The sequence below is a fragment of the Rhineura floridana genome, chromosome 3 (assembly GCF_030035675.1).
Source record: "Rhineura floridana isolate rRhiFlo1 chromosome 3, rRhiFlo1.hap2, whole genome shotgun sequence".
Taxonomy (NCBI): domain Eukaryota; kingdom Metazoa; phylum Chordata; class Lepidosauria; order Squamata; family Rhineuridae; genus Rhineura; species Rhineura floridana.
The window spans coordinates 172829294-172848091 of NC_084482.1; the positions used below are offsets into that span (position 1 = coordinate 172829294).

Below are 18798 nucleotides of genomic sequence, written 5' to 3' on the forward strand. Positions count from 1 at the left end.
TATGTTAATAGGTTTTCCATTAAATCTCATTGATACTCACTTAGATTTTGTGTTGTAGCCTCTATTTGCTTTTGGTTCATCCGTTTTCACTAACAAAGCAAACCTGTTTGTTCTTAATTTCTCATTTCCTGCATAAAATATTTTGTATTTGCCTAATTGAAAGTGTCCCATTCCCGTCCATTTTAATTCACTCACACCAAGTATTGTAATGTTGATGCATTCCATTTCTTTCTTGACAATTTCTAACTTTCTCTGTTTCATGCTTCTCACATTCAATGTTCCTGTTGTATATGTCGTACAACTCCAGACTCTCTGTTTGCATCAGCCTCTGGGCTTCCATTTGACCCAGTGGCATCTTAAGTGACAGCACTACTTGTACTTGCTCATTGTTCTTCCCCAGTAGCTTGTTGAGTGCCATGTAACCTGGGGGTCTCATCTTCCAGCAGTGTCTTGTGTGGCATTTTGAATACTCTGTCCATAGGATTTTCATGGTACTTTTTCAAGGTACATAATTACTTTATGTAGCTGGTACATTTTACTTACGGTTTAAAAATATGTCTTTCTGTGTCTGTGTCTCCCTCTCTGTATGTATATGTTCCATAGAACTGTTGGTCAATAGAGACATGCAAAAAATTCCATGCAGTATTCCTGGATACCCTACAAGAGCATGCTCATATGGATGAATAATGTTCTACATTGTTAGTTACGTTATCAGAGAACCCCAAATTTGCTTCCTGAGGTCTTGCCCTTTCTTATGGTGTACACTTGGCCCTCTTGTAGACCTATGCTGAAGTTGGAAAGGCATTTATAGATTGTTTTACGCCTCACGTGGTGGTACAGACAGCTGTTTCCTCTTAACTGCTAGGGAAAACATTGTTCCTCCTGGTTTGTCAAAGTGCAGCATGGCTACTTTGGCTGTAAATTAGAGGAGGTGGTGTTGATCAGGGTTAGAGCACATGCTTTGCATGCAGAAGATCCCAGTTGAAACAATCAGGTAGCCATTGAAAGGAAAGACCTGTTATTTGTATTCTGGAGAGCCACTGCTAGTCAGAGTAGACAGCTGTGCTCACCTCATAATAATTTGTAACTTTCCTGTAGGAAAAAGGTCTATTAAAGTAACCATTGATAATTTGTTCTTTTTTTTATCATTTCTGTATTCTCTAATTAAATGCCTTTTTCATTCTTTGCATATAAATAAAAACCTAAAAAGAACCCCAGTAAATAAGAATCTGACTATACAGTCAATAGGCAGATGGCATATAGCAGGACTTGATTCAAAAGCAGTTCTTTTGATCTCTTTTCATTCCCCCCCAAAAAAGTCTTGTCTAATGATAACTGCTTGTACCACCTGCTTTTTGTAAACAGTACCAAAAAGTCACACTCTTCTTACTGACTTACTCATCTCTTTCATAACACAGAAGAGAAAATTCATGTTAACTCACATTTTTAAAAAACTAATTTTAATGAATCTTATAAAAGCTGAAAGTTTTGTAAGCCTGGAGCTGTTGCTTAGAAGGCAGCTTTAGGTATGCTTTGCTCCAAGACTCTTCAAATGACATACTGTATTAGGCTGACAATTCCACACGTGTTGTGGGTCAGGCACATTTCCAAGTGCTTTGCAGCTATCCAGCAGGAGAAAAAAATATTAGGAATCCAAATAATCCACACATCAGTCTGTGCTGTGCTCCTTGGTCAGTGGAGACACAGAACAAGTGAGCTGCAGAGAGATTGTGGGTATTAAGTGGGTTGGATAATGAAAGGCTACACTGGCATTGATGTGAGATTCCTTAAATGGAAAATGACTGTAACTGATGGTGCCAGGATGGTTGGCATGATTTACAGTTGGCAAAGCTTCACAGCAGAACTGTGAGTACTTAGCAAGAACTCCCCAACTCATATTGTTAGAACTGAAGAGTTTTTCTAGTTTGCCCTGATTTTCTAGGTATTTGTACTTGGAAGAATAAAAAAAATAGAGCATCTATGTGTAAATGTGGTAAAGCTTTATTGTAGCTTTGAAATTAGAGGACAGAAAGGGAAAGGGAGATGTTCCAGATGATATATTAAATTAACAACAACAAAACCCTTTTTGGTTTCATAAGTTAAGAGCTTTCCATTTTTAATCAAGCTCTGAAATGCCAGGAAATTGCAGCTATTAAGTACCTCACCCTTACAGATGTTATTTAGACAATATGGATATAATCATAGAATCATAGTAGAGTTGGAAGGGGCCTATAAGGCCATCAAGTCCAACCCCCTGCTCAATGCAGGAATCCAAATCAAAGCATTCCCAATGGATGGCTGTCCAGCTGCTTCTTGAATGCCTCCAGTGTTGGAGAGCCCACTACTTCTCTAGGTAATTGATTCTAACTGTAAACTGTGGTACCTACTCCTCCCCAGTGTCTCATAATAATGGCAGAACTGATCCAACTGACTCCCCCTTAACATAGAGCCATGACCATGGCCGTATAATTATAGTGAGATGAAGATGTTACTGTTGTGTTCAGGAAATGCAAGGTTAAATCTGCAAATTTTTTGAGTCGGCAGTCTTCCAGATATGTATATTTTGAAAATATGTTGTAACTTTCTATTCAGTTATCTTGTCTTTGCATGTGCTCTGTATTTTGTGTTGTGTATTTGAGGCTGTTTGAATATTATCTCCCTGATTTCCCACCCCCGCCACATCCCTGGACTAGGACTATATTTTCCTTCCGTTCATTTTCAACCTGATCCTGAGGCCTGCTCCCAAGTTCCCTGCCCCCTGCACCCCAGTCAAACAGTCCATCTGGGGTGTGGTTGATAGGTTGTTGATATTTATATGCACATTCACAAAACTGCTTTGACAATCTTGTTAAGAAGCGTTATATAAATTAAATAATTCTTTTTTTAAAAAAAACCTCTACTATTGAAAATGTAAGATTCAAACAATGCAGAAGAAATAAAAAAGTTACACTTATGCTCTGTGGATATGAGACCTGCCTTTATACTTTTTTATTGGGAGATTTTTGAAGCTTTGTTTTTATATTTAAGGATCACGCTACTGAGGCATGTTGCCGCACATGTGGTCTCTTACCAGTGAAGTTGCTATGTGTTCTGGGAGGGATGAGGCAGCGAGTCCTTCCTGCTGCCTCCCCACTCCTGCCCGGTAAGTGGCATCGAATCCCCTGGCAGGAAGCCAGGTGCACAGCGTAACCCTCCCTCCCTGCAGGACAACGTGAAGAGATTCATATACCACTTTGCCTTGGCATAATTTTGTTGCTCATTAAAATCATGCAGTAACTGGAGCCTCTGGACTAAATCTGGCCTCTGAGGCCTTGTGATGAAACAGAACATTGCTGGCAGATCACTTTAGGAGATATAGGCTGGCAAGCTGGCTTACCAACCCTCATTCTCTTCTAAAAGTGGCCCTTCAGGAAAACAAGTTAATGAGTAGAGTTCTAGTGCTACAGTGCCTTGCAAAAATAATTGGACCCCTGACCGATGCTCTCATATTACGGAATTACTAATGGTACATTGTAATTTTGTTCTGTATGACACTTTATTTTGAAACACTGAAAGTCAGAATCAGTTAAGGTAAATTAAGTAAAGTGACATTGGTTTTATGTTGGGAAATGTTTGTAAGAAACATAAAAAAGTGAAACATGTTGCTTGCATAAATATTCCAGCTTGTGACACACACACACACACGTGCTGTGGAAGCGCCCAGTTTACACAGATGAAAGAAATTGCCCTATTGAGGACACTATTACTTTACAATTGGCCTCCACCTGCGGTCAGGGGTCTGAATACTTTTGCAAGGCACTGTGTATGTATATTTTAAAAGTATATAAGGTGGAGGAGCAACCCTTCTTAGGAAGGCTATACAACAGAAGCTCTCCAGAAGCCTTCCCAAGTGCCTGGGAGAAGACAAATGTTTTTGCCAGGTGCCTAAAGATAGAGAATGATGGCACCAGGCATGCCTCCCTGGGGAGAGCGTTCCACACACAGGGGACAGCTACCAAGAAGGCCTGTTCTTGTATTGCCACTCTCCACACCTCCTTTGGAGGGGGCACACAAAGAAAGGCCTCTGATGCCGAGCACAGGGTCCGGGTTGGTATATATAGGGAGAGGTGGTCTTTGAGGTATTATATAACCTTGAGGTGTATTATATAACCTGTAATTATTATGATCTGTTGTTTTGACGTTGTTTGTAAGCCTCTTTGGGATTCACTTGAATAGAAAGTGGCATAGAAATACAATCAGGTTGAAATACTGAACGAAGCTGAATGTTGGAAGATCCAGGTGAAAGTACCACTTTATCTAGTACATGGTTAAACTATGGAATTAGCTCACACAAGAGGTAGTGATGGCCACCAACTTGGATAGCTTTAACAAAGGGTTAGACAAATTCATACTGGATAAGCTATCAGTAGCTACGTTCTACCTGCACTGTTGGAAGCAGTGTACTTCTGAGTACCAGTTGCTGGAAACCGTACGAAGGGAGAGTGCTGTTGTGCACAGGTTGTGCTTGTGGATTTTCCATGGGCATGTGGTTGGTGACTGAGAGAACAGGATACTGGTCTAGATTGGCCTTTGGCCTGATCCAGTTGGCTCTTCTTATGCTCTTAATCTTCTTGGTAATGAAAATATTTTCCCACAGTGATTTGAAAGAAAGGACAATTCCCCAAAAGCAGAGGAACGAGAGGGCAAGGTATGGGATAAAGCACATTCTTCTCAAGGTTCCATCTTGTCATGTCCTGCTTTAGTTGTCATTAACTATGTTTGCTCTTTTCTCTCCTCATCTCACACCTGCTTCCACTAGTAGTTAGACATAGACAGCCTCTTACAGCTCAGTTGTGGAGAACTGGCAGTGTTTGTTGGTGGCAGTTTGGGCAAGGTTGTATGTGCTGTAATGACTGTGATGAATGCTGTGGGAGAAGAGAAGAGAAGCTTGGCAGGCTGCTTTCAGAGCCTGTGGCATACATGTGAAATTCTCCAGCAGCCGCCTATATTGGAGCAGCTGTGAATTCATGGAGAGAAGCCAGAGAGCTTGGAAACAGCCATTCACCACTTAACCCTCAGTTGTGGGAGCCCATTTACAGAGGGGATAAATAACGCAACATGCTACTCCCTGTAACTTCTCCCTCTTGTTATTATGCTTCTCTTTCCTGATCACTCTGAGTTCCTTGAAACCCCTTAGGAGCACTTGATCCATTCCATCAGAAGGTTGAAGGAACCTAAGGCAAGGTATTCCAGTTAATAAAATGGACTTGTTTTTCTTATAGAAATGGCTGGAATGCTTGTGACAAACCTCCAGAAGATGACTGCTCATCAGATAAATACGCAGCAGCTCTGATAACTATTTCTTTTTCTTTTGAAAATTCAGAGCTTGAAAATGAGCAGTCAGATATTATGGTAATAGACCCAGTTTCTTCATTGATTGAACCAATGGCATCTACGCATTCCTTATTTGAATTGGCAGTACTTGTAGCTTTCATTCTGTATGGGAGCTATAGTTGCAGAGCTAGAAGAATTTGGATACAGATAGAATCGCTTCCTTTTCACTAATTCTTAGCTGATAGCATAAATGTGAAGTGCTATTGAACACATCTGTATTTGTAGCAGTGAAGTCTGACAGGTTGGCTGGGCTGGTGTAATGGCATGAAATGTTCATTTGATCAGGGAATTAAACAGTACAACTTCTGTGAAAGAAGGGAACCTTGTTGAATTAAAACACAGGGTGAGGACTGGGAAGAGATGATTGGGTTTCATGAAATCTAAGGGACAGAGTGCAAAGGCAATACAGAATGCAGAGAAAGCAGTATGGAAGGATGGGTATGTGGAGAACGAACCTGGAAGAAAAGGTCACACAGCTTAGGGGGCCTGATTACCCACTAAGCAATACTCCCAGCAACTTTTTAAAAAAAGAAAAAAGAAAAGAAAGAGAAAAGCAAACCCACTTTGGGAGTGGGAAATTTAGAGTAGCAAGTGAAGGATTGCTTGATGATTTCCACAAGCACCATTTCCCATTTTTCTTTACCTACATGTCTATACACACAAAATAGTATAAATTCCTTCTATTAGTTGTGTCGGAACTGAGCTCTAGGGCAAGTCTCACCTATTTCCTGTCTAATAATAATCATGATATTGATTGTGGTTTCTTTGGGGGAAAGTTGACTATAGTTTTAACACAAAGGCGAGGAACTAGATCAGACCAGTTGGCATGATTGTTATCTTCCGCCAGGTTTGACAGGTGAGTAAGACCATCCACTTGATGTCACAGTGACATCAGGTGAACTGTTTTTGGTGGCGTGGTTTGAAATCCAGCCATGCAGACTACCAACAATCGGCTTATTGTCAGGTTTTGTGAAGCCCTGGGCTTCACATGACCTGAGGAGGGTCTCATGAAGCACTCCCCAAGCGCTGACAATCCGCTGATTGTTGGAGCTTGCAAAGCCAGAACTGTAGTTAATCAGCCAATGGCTTGCAAAGCCCAGTGCACAGTATTGTCAGATGTACATCACTTTTTAGAGAACTTTGCAGGCTTATCTGATCAGTGGTGTCTTCATCCCCCCTTTTTGACACAGTGCGTCTTTCCCTGCCCTACAGCTGAGTAGGTGGATGTGATTTGGTAGAAATGGCCATGGAGGCCTGGTGGTTTTAAGATTATGCATGGATAATACCAATATGTATCCTGGAAACCTCAAAATTTTCCATAGTTGGCTACAGAATCATAAAGAGTGCTTATCAGTAGTTTCTTCTCAGACTGAAGGGAGGTAATGAGCGGAGTACCACAGTGCTCGGTCGTGGGCCCAGTGCTCTTCATATTTATTGATGACTTGGTTGAGGGAGGTGCAGGGAATGCTTATCAGATTTGCAGATGACACAAAATTGGGAGGGATAATTAATACCTTGGAAGACAGAAGCAAAATTCAAAGGGATCTTGAAAGGCTGGAGCATGGGGCTGAAAAAAACAATGAAATTTAACAGAGATAAGTGCAAAGTTCTACACCTCAGAAAAAGAAACCAAATGAGCAGTTATAAGATGGGGGATACTTGGCTCAGCATTACTGCATGCAAGAAGGATCTTGGGATTGTTGTTGATCACAAACTGAATATGAGCCAACAGTGCGATATGGCTGGAAAAAAGGTGAATGCTATTTTAGGCTGTATTCATAGAATCATAGAGTTGGAAGTGACCTATAAGGCCATCGAATCCAACCCCCTGCTCATTTCAGGAATCCAAATTAAAGCATACCTGACAGGTGGCTGTCCCGCTGCCTTTTGAATGCCTCCAGTGTTGGAAAGCCCACCACCTCCCTAGGTTATTGGTCGCATTGTCGTGCCGCTCAAACAGTTAGGAAGTTTTTCCTGATGTTCAGTTGAAATCTGGCTTCCTGCAACTTGAGCCCATTATTCCGTGTCCTGCACTCTGGGATGATTGAGAAGAGATCATGGTCCTTTGTGTGACAACCTTTCAAGTACAGTAGGGCCGTGCTTCTTGGTGTTCCGCTAATACGGCACCAGCAGGGTGATCAGCTGGGGGGGGGGCTGGAGCTTCCTGCACTCCAGCTGATTATGCCGGAGGAGAGGAAGATCAGCTGTAGTGTGCTACAGCTGATCTTCTCCTCTTTTGGTGCAATCAGACTCCCGCTCGAGGTGATGGTGCCCAAGGAAGGGAAGATCTGATCTTCTCCTCCTCTGGTGCGATCAGCGGGTTAGGTTCCAGATCCCCGCGCCAGAGCTGATTTGCTTTTCAGCGGGGGTCTGGAACCTAACCTGCCGTATGACTGGGACCCTACTGTACTTGAAGAGTGCGATCATACCTCCCTTCAGTCTTCTCTTCTCAAGGCTAAACATGCCCATTTCTTTCAGTCTCTCCTTATAGTGCTTTGTTTCCAGTCCCCTCATCATCCTTGTTGCCCTCCTCTGAACCTGTTCCAGTTTATCTGCATCCTTCTTAAAGTGCGGTGTCAAGAACTGGATGCAGTACTACAGATGAGGCCTAACCAGTGTCGAGTACAGGACTAGTGCTTCATGCAATTTGGAAACTATACTTCAGTTAAAATTCTGGAGCAGATTATGAAGTGATCTGTCTGTAAGCACCTTGAAAACAATGCAGTGATTACCAAAAGCAATGATTACTCTGTGTAATCAGGTGCAGTTTTGCAGTACAGTATGCACTGATTTTTGTTTAGATAGATGAAATATGAGTCATTTTGGTTTCTTTGTTCTTGCCTATCCCAGCTGGGCACATAGTCAAATACTTCAGTGCTATTAAAAAAAGAGCACATTTAGTAATACACCCATCCTTATTCACAGAAGTGATCAGACCAATCAGACCTTGCAATTAATACAAAAAATGAGAACACTGAAATTATCCATATCTTCCCTCCTTAAGGCTTTTAACTCCATGAAATCTCAGGTTCTATTACTTTTGTTCTCATCATAAAATGTTTGTATTAGAGTTATGAGCAACTGTCAAAGGAGTGCTATGGAAATGTATATGTTTCCTTAGAATTGATGGTATCACTATATTCATCATGGATATTCTAAATTTGGTCTGATGTATGTATGGCCCAATCTCTAGGCTAAGCAAAGTTCTGTGTCCCAAAATGAGGTGAACAGAATGGATAAGTTAGTCTAGAATTGGACTAGAGCTGTAGAATGCACAGTGAATTGATCTAGAGCAGGGGTTCCCAAACTGTGGTCTGTAGACCACCAGTGGTCCTCAAGCTTTATTCAGGTAGTCCACATCATGACCATATTAAATATTCATACTGATTTTAATTGAATTGTATTGCTTTTATTTGTTATACTGTATTTTATTGTATTGCAGTTTGAATTCTATTATTATTGATTATGTTCTGACATCACATAATTTGCTGGACAACTTGATTTTTCTTAAAGTTGAGCCACATCAGGATAGTGATCATTTACCTATCTTTCTGAAATTTAAAATTGGAATCATGGCTACTCATCTAATTGATAAGTTTGACATAAATTTTATGTTTGCTAATCAGGGCCGGTTCTAAAGCGTGGCCAGGTGGGGCCCTGCACTCCCCTTCTGCAATCCGTGGCAGCAATCCTGCCGCGGATAGCAGGGCAGGAGCTTCAGAGCCGCCCACCATGCCCCCGCTTCACCTACCTTTCTCTGTGCTGTTTTGGCGACTGCACGTGCTGTGCGCACAGGTTTGCCATCAATCAAGATGGCGGCCGAGGTTTCCCTAGGAGGCTGAAGCCTCTGCCGCCATCTTGGTTGATGGCAGCAGTGCGTGTGTGTAGCATGCATGCGTGCCATCAACCAAGATGGCGGCAGAGGCTTCAGCCCCTTAGTGAAACCTCAGCTGCCATCTTGATTGATGGCAAACCTGCATGTGCAGTGCGCGCTGCGAAAAAACAGCACAGAGAAAGGTAAGTAGAATGGGGGAATGGTGGGCGACTTGGGATCTCCCACCCTGTGATCCGTGGTACCCATCCTGCCGCGAACCACAAAAGGGGAGTGCCGGGGCCCGGAGCAGGCTGGTGCCTATGGGCCCCGGCATGCCTGGGGCCGGCCCTGCTGCTAATGTCCATAAAAGAGTCAGATGGTCTAACAACCTGGATGTGATAAGTACTAAAATTCTTAGACCTGATAGGGCCTTCGGATTCTGCTATGAGATTATTATAACAAACTCACCTGAAATAGCTATTTGCGCGTGTCAAAATTTAGCCCTTGAGCTGCAACAGGTCCTAACAAAAAAAACTCTTAACCTGTTAGTTCCCACCTTTATAAAACACAATTTGAAGCCCTGGTTTGACTCAAAGTGTGTGACAACAAAGAAACAGCTGGTAGTTCATTATCAACACTACAGACTAAGTAAAGCTACCTCAATGCCCCCAGCATTACATCTTCAAAAAAAAAGTAGTACAATGTGCTAATCAAAAAGAAAAAGAGGGAGGCATTAAGCAAAGCCTGGGCCCAGTTGATCCAGGCAGCTAAAAGCAATGATTCCTCTCTTTTGGCATATTGTAGGGAGTAGGCTTCCATTAGAACCCCCTAGGATGACCTGTCTGGTGTCTGCCAAGACATGGGAAACCCATTTTAGTGCACTCTATTCAGCAGGGCTAGACTCTACAGTAACCTCAATTATCAATTTGGCAGATACTCCTTCATGACAGCTAGTCTCTATATTAGAAATAAAAAAAATTAGTCATTCTACACAAACCGGGGAAGGCTCCTGGGATTGATTGTATTCCATCAGAGCTAATAAAAAACAACATAGACATAGTCCTGGCCTCACTTCTTACATTCATAGATCAGTCAGCACAAATACCGACAGACTGGGGCCTGACCATTATCATCCCAATATATAAAAAGGGACAAAAGGATGACCCTTCCAATTACTGTCCAAGTAGTCTGCTTAGTACAGTAAGCAAGCTCTGTGCCAGGCATTTGTTGTGGAAACTTTGGGACTGGCTTGATCAGGCGAACATAGTAGTTGAGGAGCAAGCTGGCTTTAGGTCCAGTCGCTCCACCACTGATCAATGCCTGATCTTACATAATCTGATTAGGAAATATAGCTGTAGGCCCAATGGAGCCCTTTTTTCAGCTTTCGTCGACTAAATCTGCATTTGACACGATCTCCAGGAACAGGCTGTGAGCAAAATTGGAGTCCTCCTCTCTTGACCACCAACTATTAATATTAATTCTCACCTTGCATGAAAATAATTCTCTTAGAGTAAGGTGCAACCCGCAAGAACATCTGTTCTCTCGGTCCCACTAAACAGAGGAGTGAGACAGGGTTTTATTCTGCCCCCCATTACTCAATTTTTACATTAACTCTCTAGTCCCAACTTTAACAAACCCAGACTTTCACCCGCCCAAATTAGCAAACCGACCCATTCCTGCCTTATTGTATGTGGATGACACTGTTATATTATCTTACTCAGAAGTAGGACTCAGGAGAGCTCTTTGTGCCTTTACTGCATACTGTACAGAGAATGAGCTTACAATAAACTACCAAAAGACCAAAATGTTGGTCTTTTCCAAAAGATATACTAAGCACAGATGGAGGGTCAATGGGCACAATACCAAACAGGTCAAGGTATATAAATACTTGGGTGTAGTTTTTAAAACAGCTGGTCTGTGGAGAGCCCAAATTGCTTTCTGAGAATGACCAAAGAACTATCTCCACTAGATTTTAGATTATTCTTTTTGGAAGGGGGGTTCCCATATTCTCCCTGTCATCAAAGTTTTCTACGGCAAGGTGTTGACCCAACACTCTATGGCTCTCAGATACGCATCTGTAAAGATTTTCGCTCCCTGGAGGCAGTACAGTCCAAATTTCTGCATTCTATTTTTGGAGCCATACATGGCATTCCTAATGCCCTACTCAGATTGGAATCTGGGCTGGTTTTCCTTGAAGCATGAGCATGGCTAAAATACATTAAGTTTCTGGCTCAAGCTAAATTTCAGACCTCAAGGATTAGCCCCTTTGATTTTAATAGACAACCTGACCTCTGGTTGGGCAAGTATTGTTGAGGAAAAATTACACCTTTATGGGTTTTCTCCCTCAGCTCTAGTTCAACTAGGACCTATAAAGGCCAAAGAAATGATTAAGAACCGGATTAGGGATGTTGCCTTACAAGAAGACAGAGCTCAGGCCTCACATTACTTGTTTCTGGTGAATTACAATAAGAATTTTGCCCCTTAACTGTATCTTTATGCTCTGGAGATCCCTAAGTATTGTAGAGCCTTTACACTGGCTTGTTTTAACTCTTTACCATCAGCCTTGTTGGAGGGGAGATAATTTGCACATTCCTTATTCCCAACGTATCTGCCCATGTCAATTGGGCGAGATTGAATCAATCACCCATGTTGTGTTATACTGGTCATATTATAAGGACATTCATTCCGTTCATAATCAATTCTAAAAAACTTACCAGGTAGATCTGACACATTCTATACCTCCTTCCTTCTCTCAGATTTGAGAAATGAAATACCTTTAAAGTTGCAAAATTTTGGGCTTTAGCACACGCTATAAGGAAACAGATGGTTAATACATCGTAACTAGTATATCAGATTTTTTAAAAGTTTGTTTGTATATAAGTCATATAATTTAACCTGTTTATAAGTAACTCTTTTGCCTTTCTGTGTTTAAATACTTGTACTTGTATGGCTGGGTCAATGACTGCAAACAATAAAGATGAGTTACTTTTGCAGGAAGGGAGTTTGAGGATCTGAGGCAAATAGCGGTGACAGATGTAGTTCTAGACCTTATTGATAGACTAAAAGCTGACAAATCCATCAGAGTTCCTAATGAACTCAAATATGGAATTACTAACCTTCTAACAAAAATATGTAACTTGTTCCCCCAGATCAGCCTCTGTACCTGAAGACTGGAAAGTGGCCAGTGTAATATCCCTTTTTTAAAAAGCGATTCAGCAAGGTCCTGGAAATTTCAGCCTTTTTTGCTTAATGTCTGTTCCAGGAAAACTGGTGGAAAGCATTGTTAAAGATAGAATTAGCAAGCATATAGAAGAACAGGTCTTGCTGAAGCAGAACTGGCATGCTTTCTGGACAGGTCAGTCCTGTTTCATTAATCTATTAGAGTTCTATGAGCATGTCAACAGGCATGTGGATAGAGATGATCCAAAGGCTCCCCACCCAATCTAGACTTTCAAAAAGCTTTTGACAAAGTAACCTTCAAAAAACTCCTGAGTAAGCTTAGCAGTCATGGGATAAGAGGACAGGTTAAGAACCAGGAAAGTGAGAGTAGGAATACATGGGCAATTCTCCTAATGGAGGGATGTAGAAAGTGGAGTCTCCCAGGGATAAGTATTGGGGCCTGTGTTTTTACATTTGTTCATAAATTTGCAGTTGGGTTGAGCAGTTTGCTAAGCTTGCTGAGGATATCCTTGTTCTGGATTCTTGGTGGATGGTTAACTGTGCATGTTAAGCATGCTGTCTCTGACTATGGTAACAGAGCACGGCCATCATGGCTGGTACCATTGATAGCCTTATCCACCATGAACTTGTTTAGTCCTCTATTAAAGCCATCCACGTTGGTGGCCATAACTGTCTCTTGTGGGAACGAATTCCATAGTTTTAACTATGTGCTGTGTGAAGTACTTTCTTTTGTCTGTTCTGAATCTTCCAACATTCAGCTTCATTGAGTGTACACAAGTTCTAGTGTTATCAGAGGAGAAAAACCTTTCTCTATCCACTTTCTCCATGCCATGCATAATTTTATACACCTCCATCATGTTGCCTCTTACTCGCCTTTTCTCTAAACTAAAAAGTCCCAAATGCTGCAACCTTAATTGAGGATTAAGAAAGACAATAGTAGTTTGCATCTGATAGATTTTGGGGGACACAGAAAGAGAAGGTGGGTTTATATGAAAGAATGATGATGGAGATATTTGAGTGCAGTGAACAAGTTAACATCTATTGAGGATATATTGCCAGGGGAAACAATTTTCATATAAAAACTATATTTCCCCCAATTCCTTGGTGTTAAAAGGATAAAGAACATTAATAATCACATTAACTTCTTGACATCTTAGAAAGGGCTGACAGCAACCATATAATTTTGGGTTTTTGATACCTCTTATCACTTATTTAAATATTAAATTATGGGTAAACCTGAGGAATCTTCTCGAGAACATGTACCGTGTCTTGCTATCTTTGTTTTTATCTAGGAAAACTACAGAACTGACATAGACAGTTTTATGAGGTAGTGTTCTGTCCCATGCTGCCCCCCAATGTATCTTGGAGTAGTAAAATGTGCCAAACGAAGCTATGTATGTTGTGTGAGGAGAAGAGTACTTTAATCTGCTTCCCTGGATCAGTTTTAGGGGCTATTTCTCTACCCCAAGCAGAATTCAAATGTGTCTTGGGGTAGTAAAATGTCCCAAAATGAATCCATGTGTGGTGTGTTAGGAAAAGTGCCCATATCTGCTTCTCTAGATTGGTTTTTGGTTGAGAAACCAGATGGGACATTTTTTTTTACCAGTTATGTTAAGGGTGTCTGGGACAGAAAAGTACCCCAATGGCAAATATCAATAAATGTCATGAGAAAGAAAACAGTAAATGTCAAATGAGTGAAACTTAGGGTTGTTGTGTACTATCATGTAGGTGACAACAAATCAGAAGGACTGTGTTGTAGGTCTACTTCTGTTTAAATCCTGCAACAGTGTACCTGAGGTAGTTTTTAACCCATTTTTCTTTGGAAGGCAAAGTTTTATGCCACTCACTAGATCAGGTTCATTCTCTTAATACACATAGCCACAATGATATCTCATGTTTCATCACCTGCCAGAGTCTGTTGACGCCTGTGGTTGTTAACAGAAACCACACCATCACCTTCAAATACTTGGGCTTGAAAGTGAAAGTAGGTTGGATCCATAAATTAAAAATTACTAGCTGTTATGTAGCAGCTACTTATTAATCAGTATAACATCTGGCTCCTTTCTGCTTAAATACATCTTTTATTTGCAGAACTTGTTAAAAATGCCTTTCAGATTTGCTACTTTCTTATTGGCAATGCAGGCTTATGTGTCAGTTGTTGTAATGATTGTGGAAGTTTGCAGGAAAATAGTGTTGAGATACAGTGCCAGTTAGGAGACTGGCAAAGACAAGACTGCTAATGTGTCACTCAATTTATCATTTGTTTAAGGTTTGCTTTGATTGACAATCACTGTGTTGTGATTGTCAGGCTTGAAGCTTTAGGGAAGAAGGATTTAATGTGAATAATTACAGTTGAATGAGACATTACTAACTCTATTTTATGTATTTAAAAATTTACTAGTGTCCATTTAATGAAACAATGCAAGCAGTGTGAAAGCTGTCTGTTGACATAGCACTTCAAATTATAGACAGAGTGAGTGTGGTTTCTGGGCTTTCAGTTATCTGTGCGATACATCTTCATATACAATCTTTTAAAAAGGCAGACTAGATGCCTAGAAATTTCCTAAAGAAGTAATACAGTGTGCTAGGTTAATGTTTCAGAGCTGTGTCTGTTTGGCCCCATGTTTCGGAACATGTTTCTTTTCATCATATTCTGTGAAGTTCAGTTCTGAAGAGAGGAATTTTCACTAAAATAAGTGATGACTAGACCCCCAGTTTCATATATAGAGAATATTCCGAAAGTGGTTAAGAACCTTGAACCACAACTTTAAAATTTGTGTGAATGTACCACTTTAAAACCTTGGACATGACACTCTTCCTAGTTAATACTACTTGTTTTGATGTTTGCTTTATTGATGCTTTAGCTACAGTCACCCATGGGTTTTAATAAAGACACTGACATTTTTTTATTTCTTCTCACTCATAGGAAGCCTAGGATAAATTCTCAGCTTGTTGCACAACAAGTTGCTCAGCAATATGCTACGCCACCACCTCCTAAAAAGGAGAAGAAAGAGAAGGTGGAAAAGCAGGAAGAGAAAAAACCAGACAAAGAAAAAGAAATTAGTCAAAGTGTTATAAAGAAGAGTACCAGCAAGAAGACTAAGTATGTTTTTGGCCCATCCTTTTTGTCTCTGTATCCTCCTGCAGATGATTTCATCTAATACATATCCTTAACCTCTAGAAATGTACGCTTCTGCTCTCAGCCTTGAAGTCTCACCCAGTCCCACCCAGTCCCACCCAGAATACCTCAAACTTCCAGACACATTTCCAGTGATTCCCCAATCATTCTCCCCTTCCCCCATCCCACTACCATCTATTGATTACATGTGTTTTGTCCTTTTCCAGAGTGGGTGGAGGAGGGGAAGGTATATTCATGTCCTCCGTAACCTCTGTCTGTGGCTTTATTAACTGGTGGGAGAGCTACATTCATTGTATAGTGGCTGTGCGTGTGAACACACTCTGGGGTACAAGTGATCCAAGTTTCATAATTGATATTCTTGAAACAGAAAGCCCTTTAACATTAAGTTTCCTTCTGGTCTCTCTTTCAGGCCAAAGTCCGATATTGTGAAAGATCCCCCAAGTGAAGCAAATAGCATACAGTCTGGCAATACGACAACAAAGACAAGTGATTCAAATCACACCTCAAGGTAATTGTTTTAAAATAAAGAACTGCCTGATTATAGGCTTTTAAAATTAGCTTCTCTATTTGGAGTTAGAAAATATATTTATTTTCCAGGCTAGTGAACATGGGGCTTAAACTTTTCCCAGCAGCCCATGACTTAGCTGACTTACTTGAGTCATTGACAATGATGGGGTATAACAGGAGGCTGTACCTCAGAATAATAATAATAGTTGTTTATTATTATCATCATTATTAATACTAATAATATTAATATTATTAATATGAATGAATGCCCAGCCTGTCATTTACTGGTACCATTGGCATAATAATCGGAGATAATCTCAACTCACCAATTTGGATATGCTAGATTGTGCACACCAAATGCTAGGCTAATCCATAATCTGTGTGCACTAGGATCTACAGGCTACAGTCTATACGGTGGTGATTTCACTACTTGTCGCTCAACATCATCCCCACTGTACAGGCTACAGCCTCCTTTGTGAGGTCTGTATGCCATTGTCCATCACTGGGCCTCACAGCAAAATGGGAAAGAGAGGGTAGTTCCTGTGGGATTTTTTTGTACTTGGGTGTGAATACCAGAGTACAAAACACACGTGTGTTAAATACAAAGTGTGTAGATGTGTGCCTAACCCCATTCCTTCTTTAAAAATAAATGTGGGCTTGAGTCTGCTTTTATAGAGTCTTTTTCTAGTCCTTGGCTTGCCTTACACCAAAAATATCCACTGCTTTCTTATTTGCTACTGTAATATAAGATCCTGCTTTTTGCCAAAGAAAATGATAAAATTACCACAATAGCTGGTTTTCATTACTGGTTCTTGCATGCAGCTGAGAGGGGAAAGAGCAGGGAGAGAGAACAAGGAAGTAAAACCAGATTGTGTGGCAACTTATTTTTATGGCAGTACTCACAAGCTCTTGTTAAGAGATAACGTGTGAAATGGCCATTAATATAATAATAAATGCTGTTTCTTTCGTTATGAAACATGCAGACAGAATTGTAGCACCTTAGCCAATGGGAGTTGAACAATTTAAAGCTTTGTTTCACTTGGTAAATTGAGTATTCCTGTCTCTAATTTGCTCTTTGGATGGAGGGGCAGCTACCGTTAAGCTTGCCTTTCATGGAAAACTACTGTGCTGGCAATTGTAGAGTAATAGGATAAAAATATTTTTAGTGCTATGCAGCACTGGATGTTCCTTCTGTTTATAATCCTTTTAAAACTGAGTAATTCCATCAAGTATTTCAAGCTCTATTCAACTTGAAATTGGGTTCTGCATTCTTTCACAAGATTTTGTTTCCTTTCTTGTTTTGGGCTGTAGCTTATATTTTAAGACAAATTCTTAATTTGACTTCCTTAAATATTCTAAGTGCTTAAGGTACAACACGCAAGCAGCTGGCAAGCAAAATTACCTAGAGAAGTTAGAACCTGCATTTGAGCTATTCAAACCCCAGCTTGCAATTTTGTCTCCCCCATATAGTAAAAGCAGGACATGGGAGGGTGTTCCTCAGTGTGCTGCTCCATCAGGAAAGATGAGATGTGGCCCTCTGGTTTACTTGAAGCATCACAATCTGGCTAGAACTATATGGCAGTAGTGGGGAACCTCCACCCCACAGGCCAGATTTGCCCCACCAAATCCCCATTTGGCCTCCCAGGCCATGAAGCTGCAATCACCTGCCTTGCACCTGATGTTTTATATGACATAGGTGTGGGACAGGCAAGGGTGGGGTTGGTCAAAAGGGACTTTGCAGACATTACTGAATGTCGGGAGCTTCATTGGACAAGGAGCTTTGCAAGTGCTGTGCTTGGCACTTGGGAAGTGCTGAGCACAGAGATTGCAAAGTGCTTTGCTTGGCACTTTCCAAATGCCCAATAACCAGTTGATTGTCAGGTGCTTGGAAAGCGCTTCTCACAAGGCTGAGCAAGCCCTCCCACTGGCTTTGTGGGCCACCTTTGACAGGTGTCAATCACCTGCTATCATTATGACATCAGATGATTGAAACGTGGGTGCTCCCACCCACTTGTTTAAGTTGACCTGTGAGGTGGGGTGTGAGTGATAAATATCTGGCCCACTGGGCCAGAAAAGTTCCCACCCCTGCTGTATGGAGTTATGATTGAGGAAACAAAGATGCAATGTCATCTGAGTAGATCCTGCTTTAACTATACAGAGCACGCTTGGTGTGTTGGTAATGCAAGGTGAAATAAAAGTAGTAGATCTGAAAATTGGAGTGGAAGTCAGTAAAACACCTGGGAACTCCTGTTTTAAGAAGGGTGAGGAAGAGACCAGTGGAGAGAAGACAGAACTATTTCCCTCTGCTTCTGCTTTGTTTTTAGGTTACTGTGGGCCTGGGAGAGGACTTACAAGCTTTCATTTTCTACCCTGTAGAGTTGAGAATTGCAGGAAGGTGTCTGATTTCCCCCTTCATCTCAGTGGCTTTTTTGTATTACCATTATTTATTTATTTATTTATGAACCACTTCCTATGAAGCATCTCAAAGTAATTTCACAATAAAAAACAATTTCAAATCCAATACATATACCAACTGGGAATACTAAGAATTGATAAGGGGTAGAAGGAGCTGCAGGATCAAATTTTTTCTTACGGCTGGCAGTGTTAGATAATGGCCTACAGGCTCTATATCTACAGAATAATTTTGGGCAGTGCCTATGTTCACGGGGGTATTAGGAGTTATTGTCCGCAACCCATACTTCCCAGCAGGAGATGATTGACAGATCTACCTCATCATTAGCTGAGAGGGACATATATTTAAATTGGGATTCTGGTGCTACAAAAA

General features: G+C 41.0%; 1 protein-coding gene across 2 annotated transcripts in view; it reads left to right on the top strand.

The window, feature by feature from the left end:
* Positions 1 to 18798, top strand: part of RYBP (RING1 and YY1 binding protein) — a 67867-nt gene that overhangs the window by 43863 nt on the left and 5206 nt on the right. The window contains exons 1-3 of one of the 2 annotated variants that reach the window (XM_061618612.1): positions 3042 to 3142; positions 15294 to 15470; positions 15916 to 16014. In XM_061618612.1, coding sequence (XP_061474596.1) covers positions 3045 to 3142; positions 15294 to 15470; positions 15916 to 16014 — 374 coding nt within the window. In that variant the 5' untranslated portion in view covers positions 3042 to 3044. Of the gene's footprint in view, positions 1 to 3041; positions 3143 to 15293; positions 15471 to 15915; positions 16015 to 18798 lie in introns of those variants that run through there. The other variant, XM_061618611.1, reaches the window with a different exon arrangement.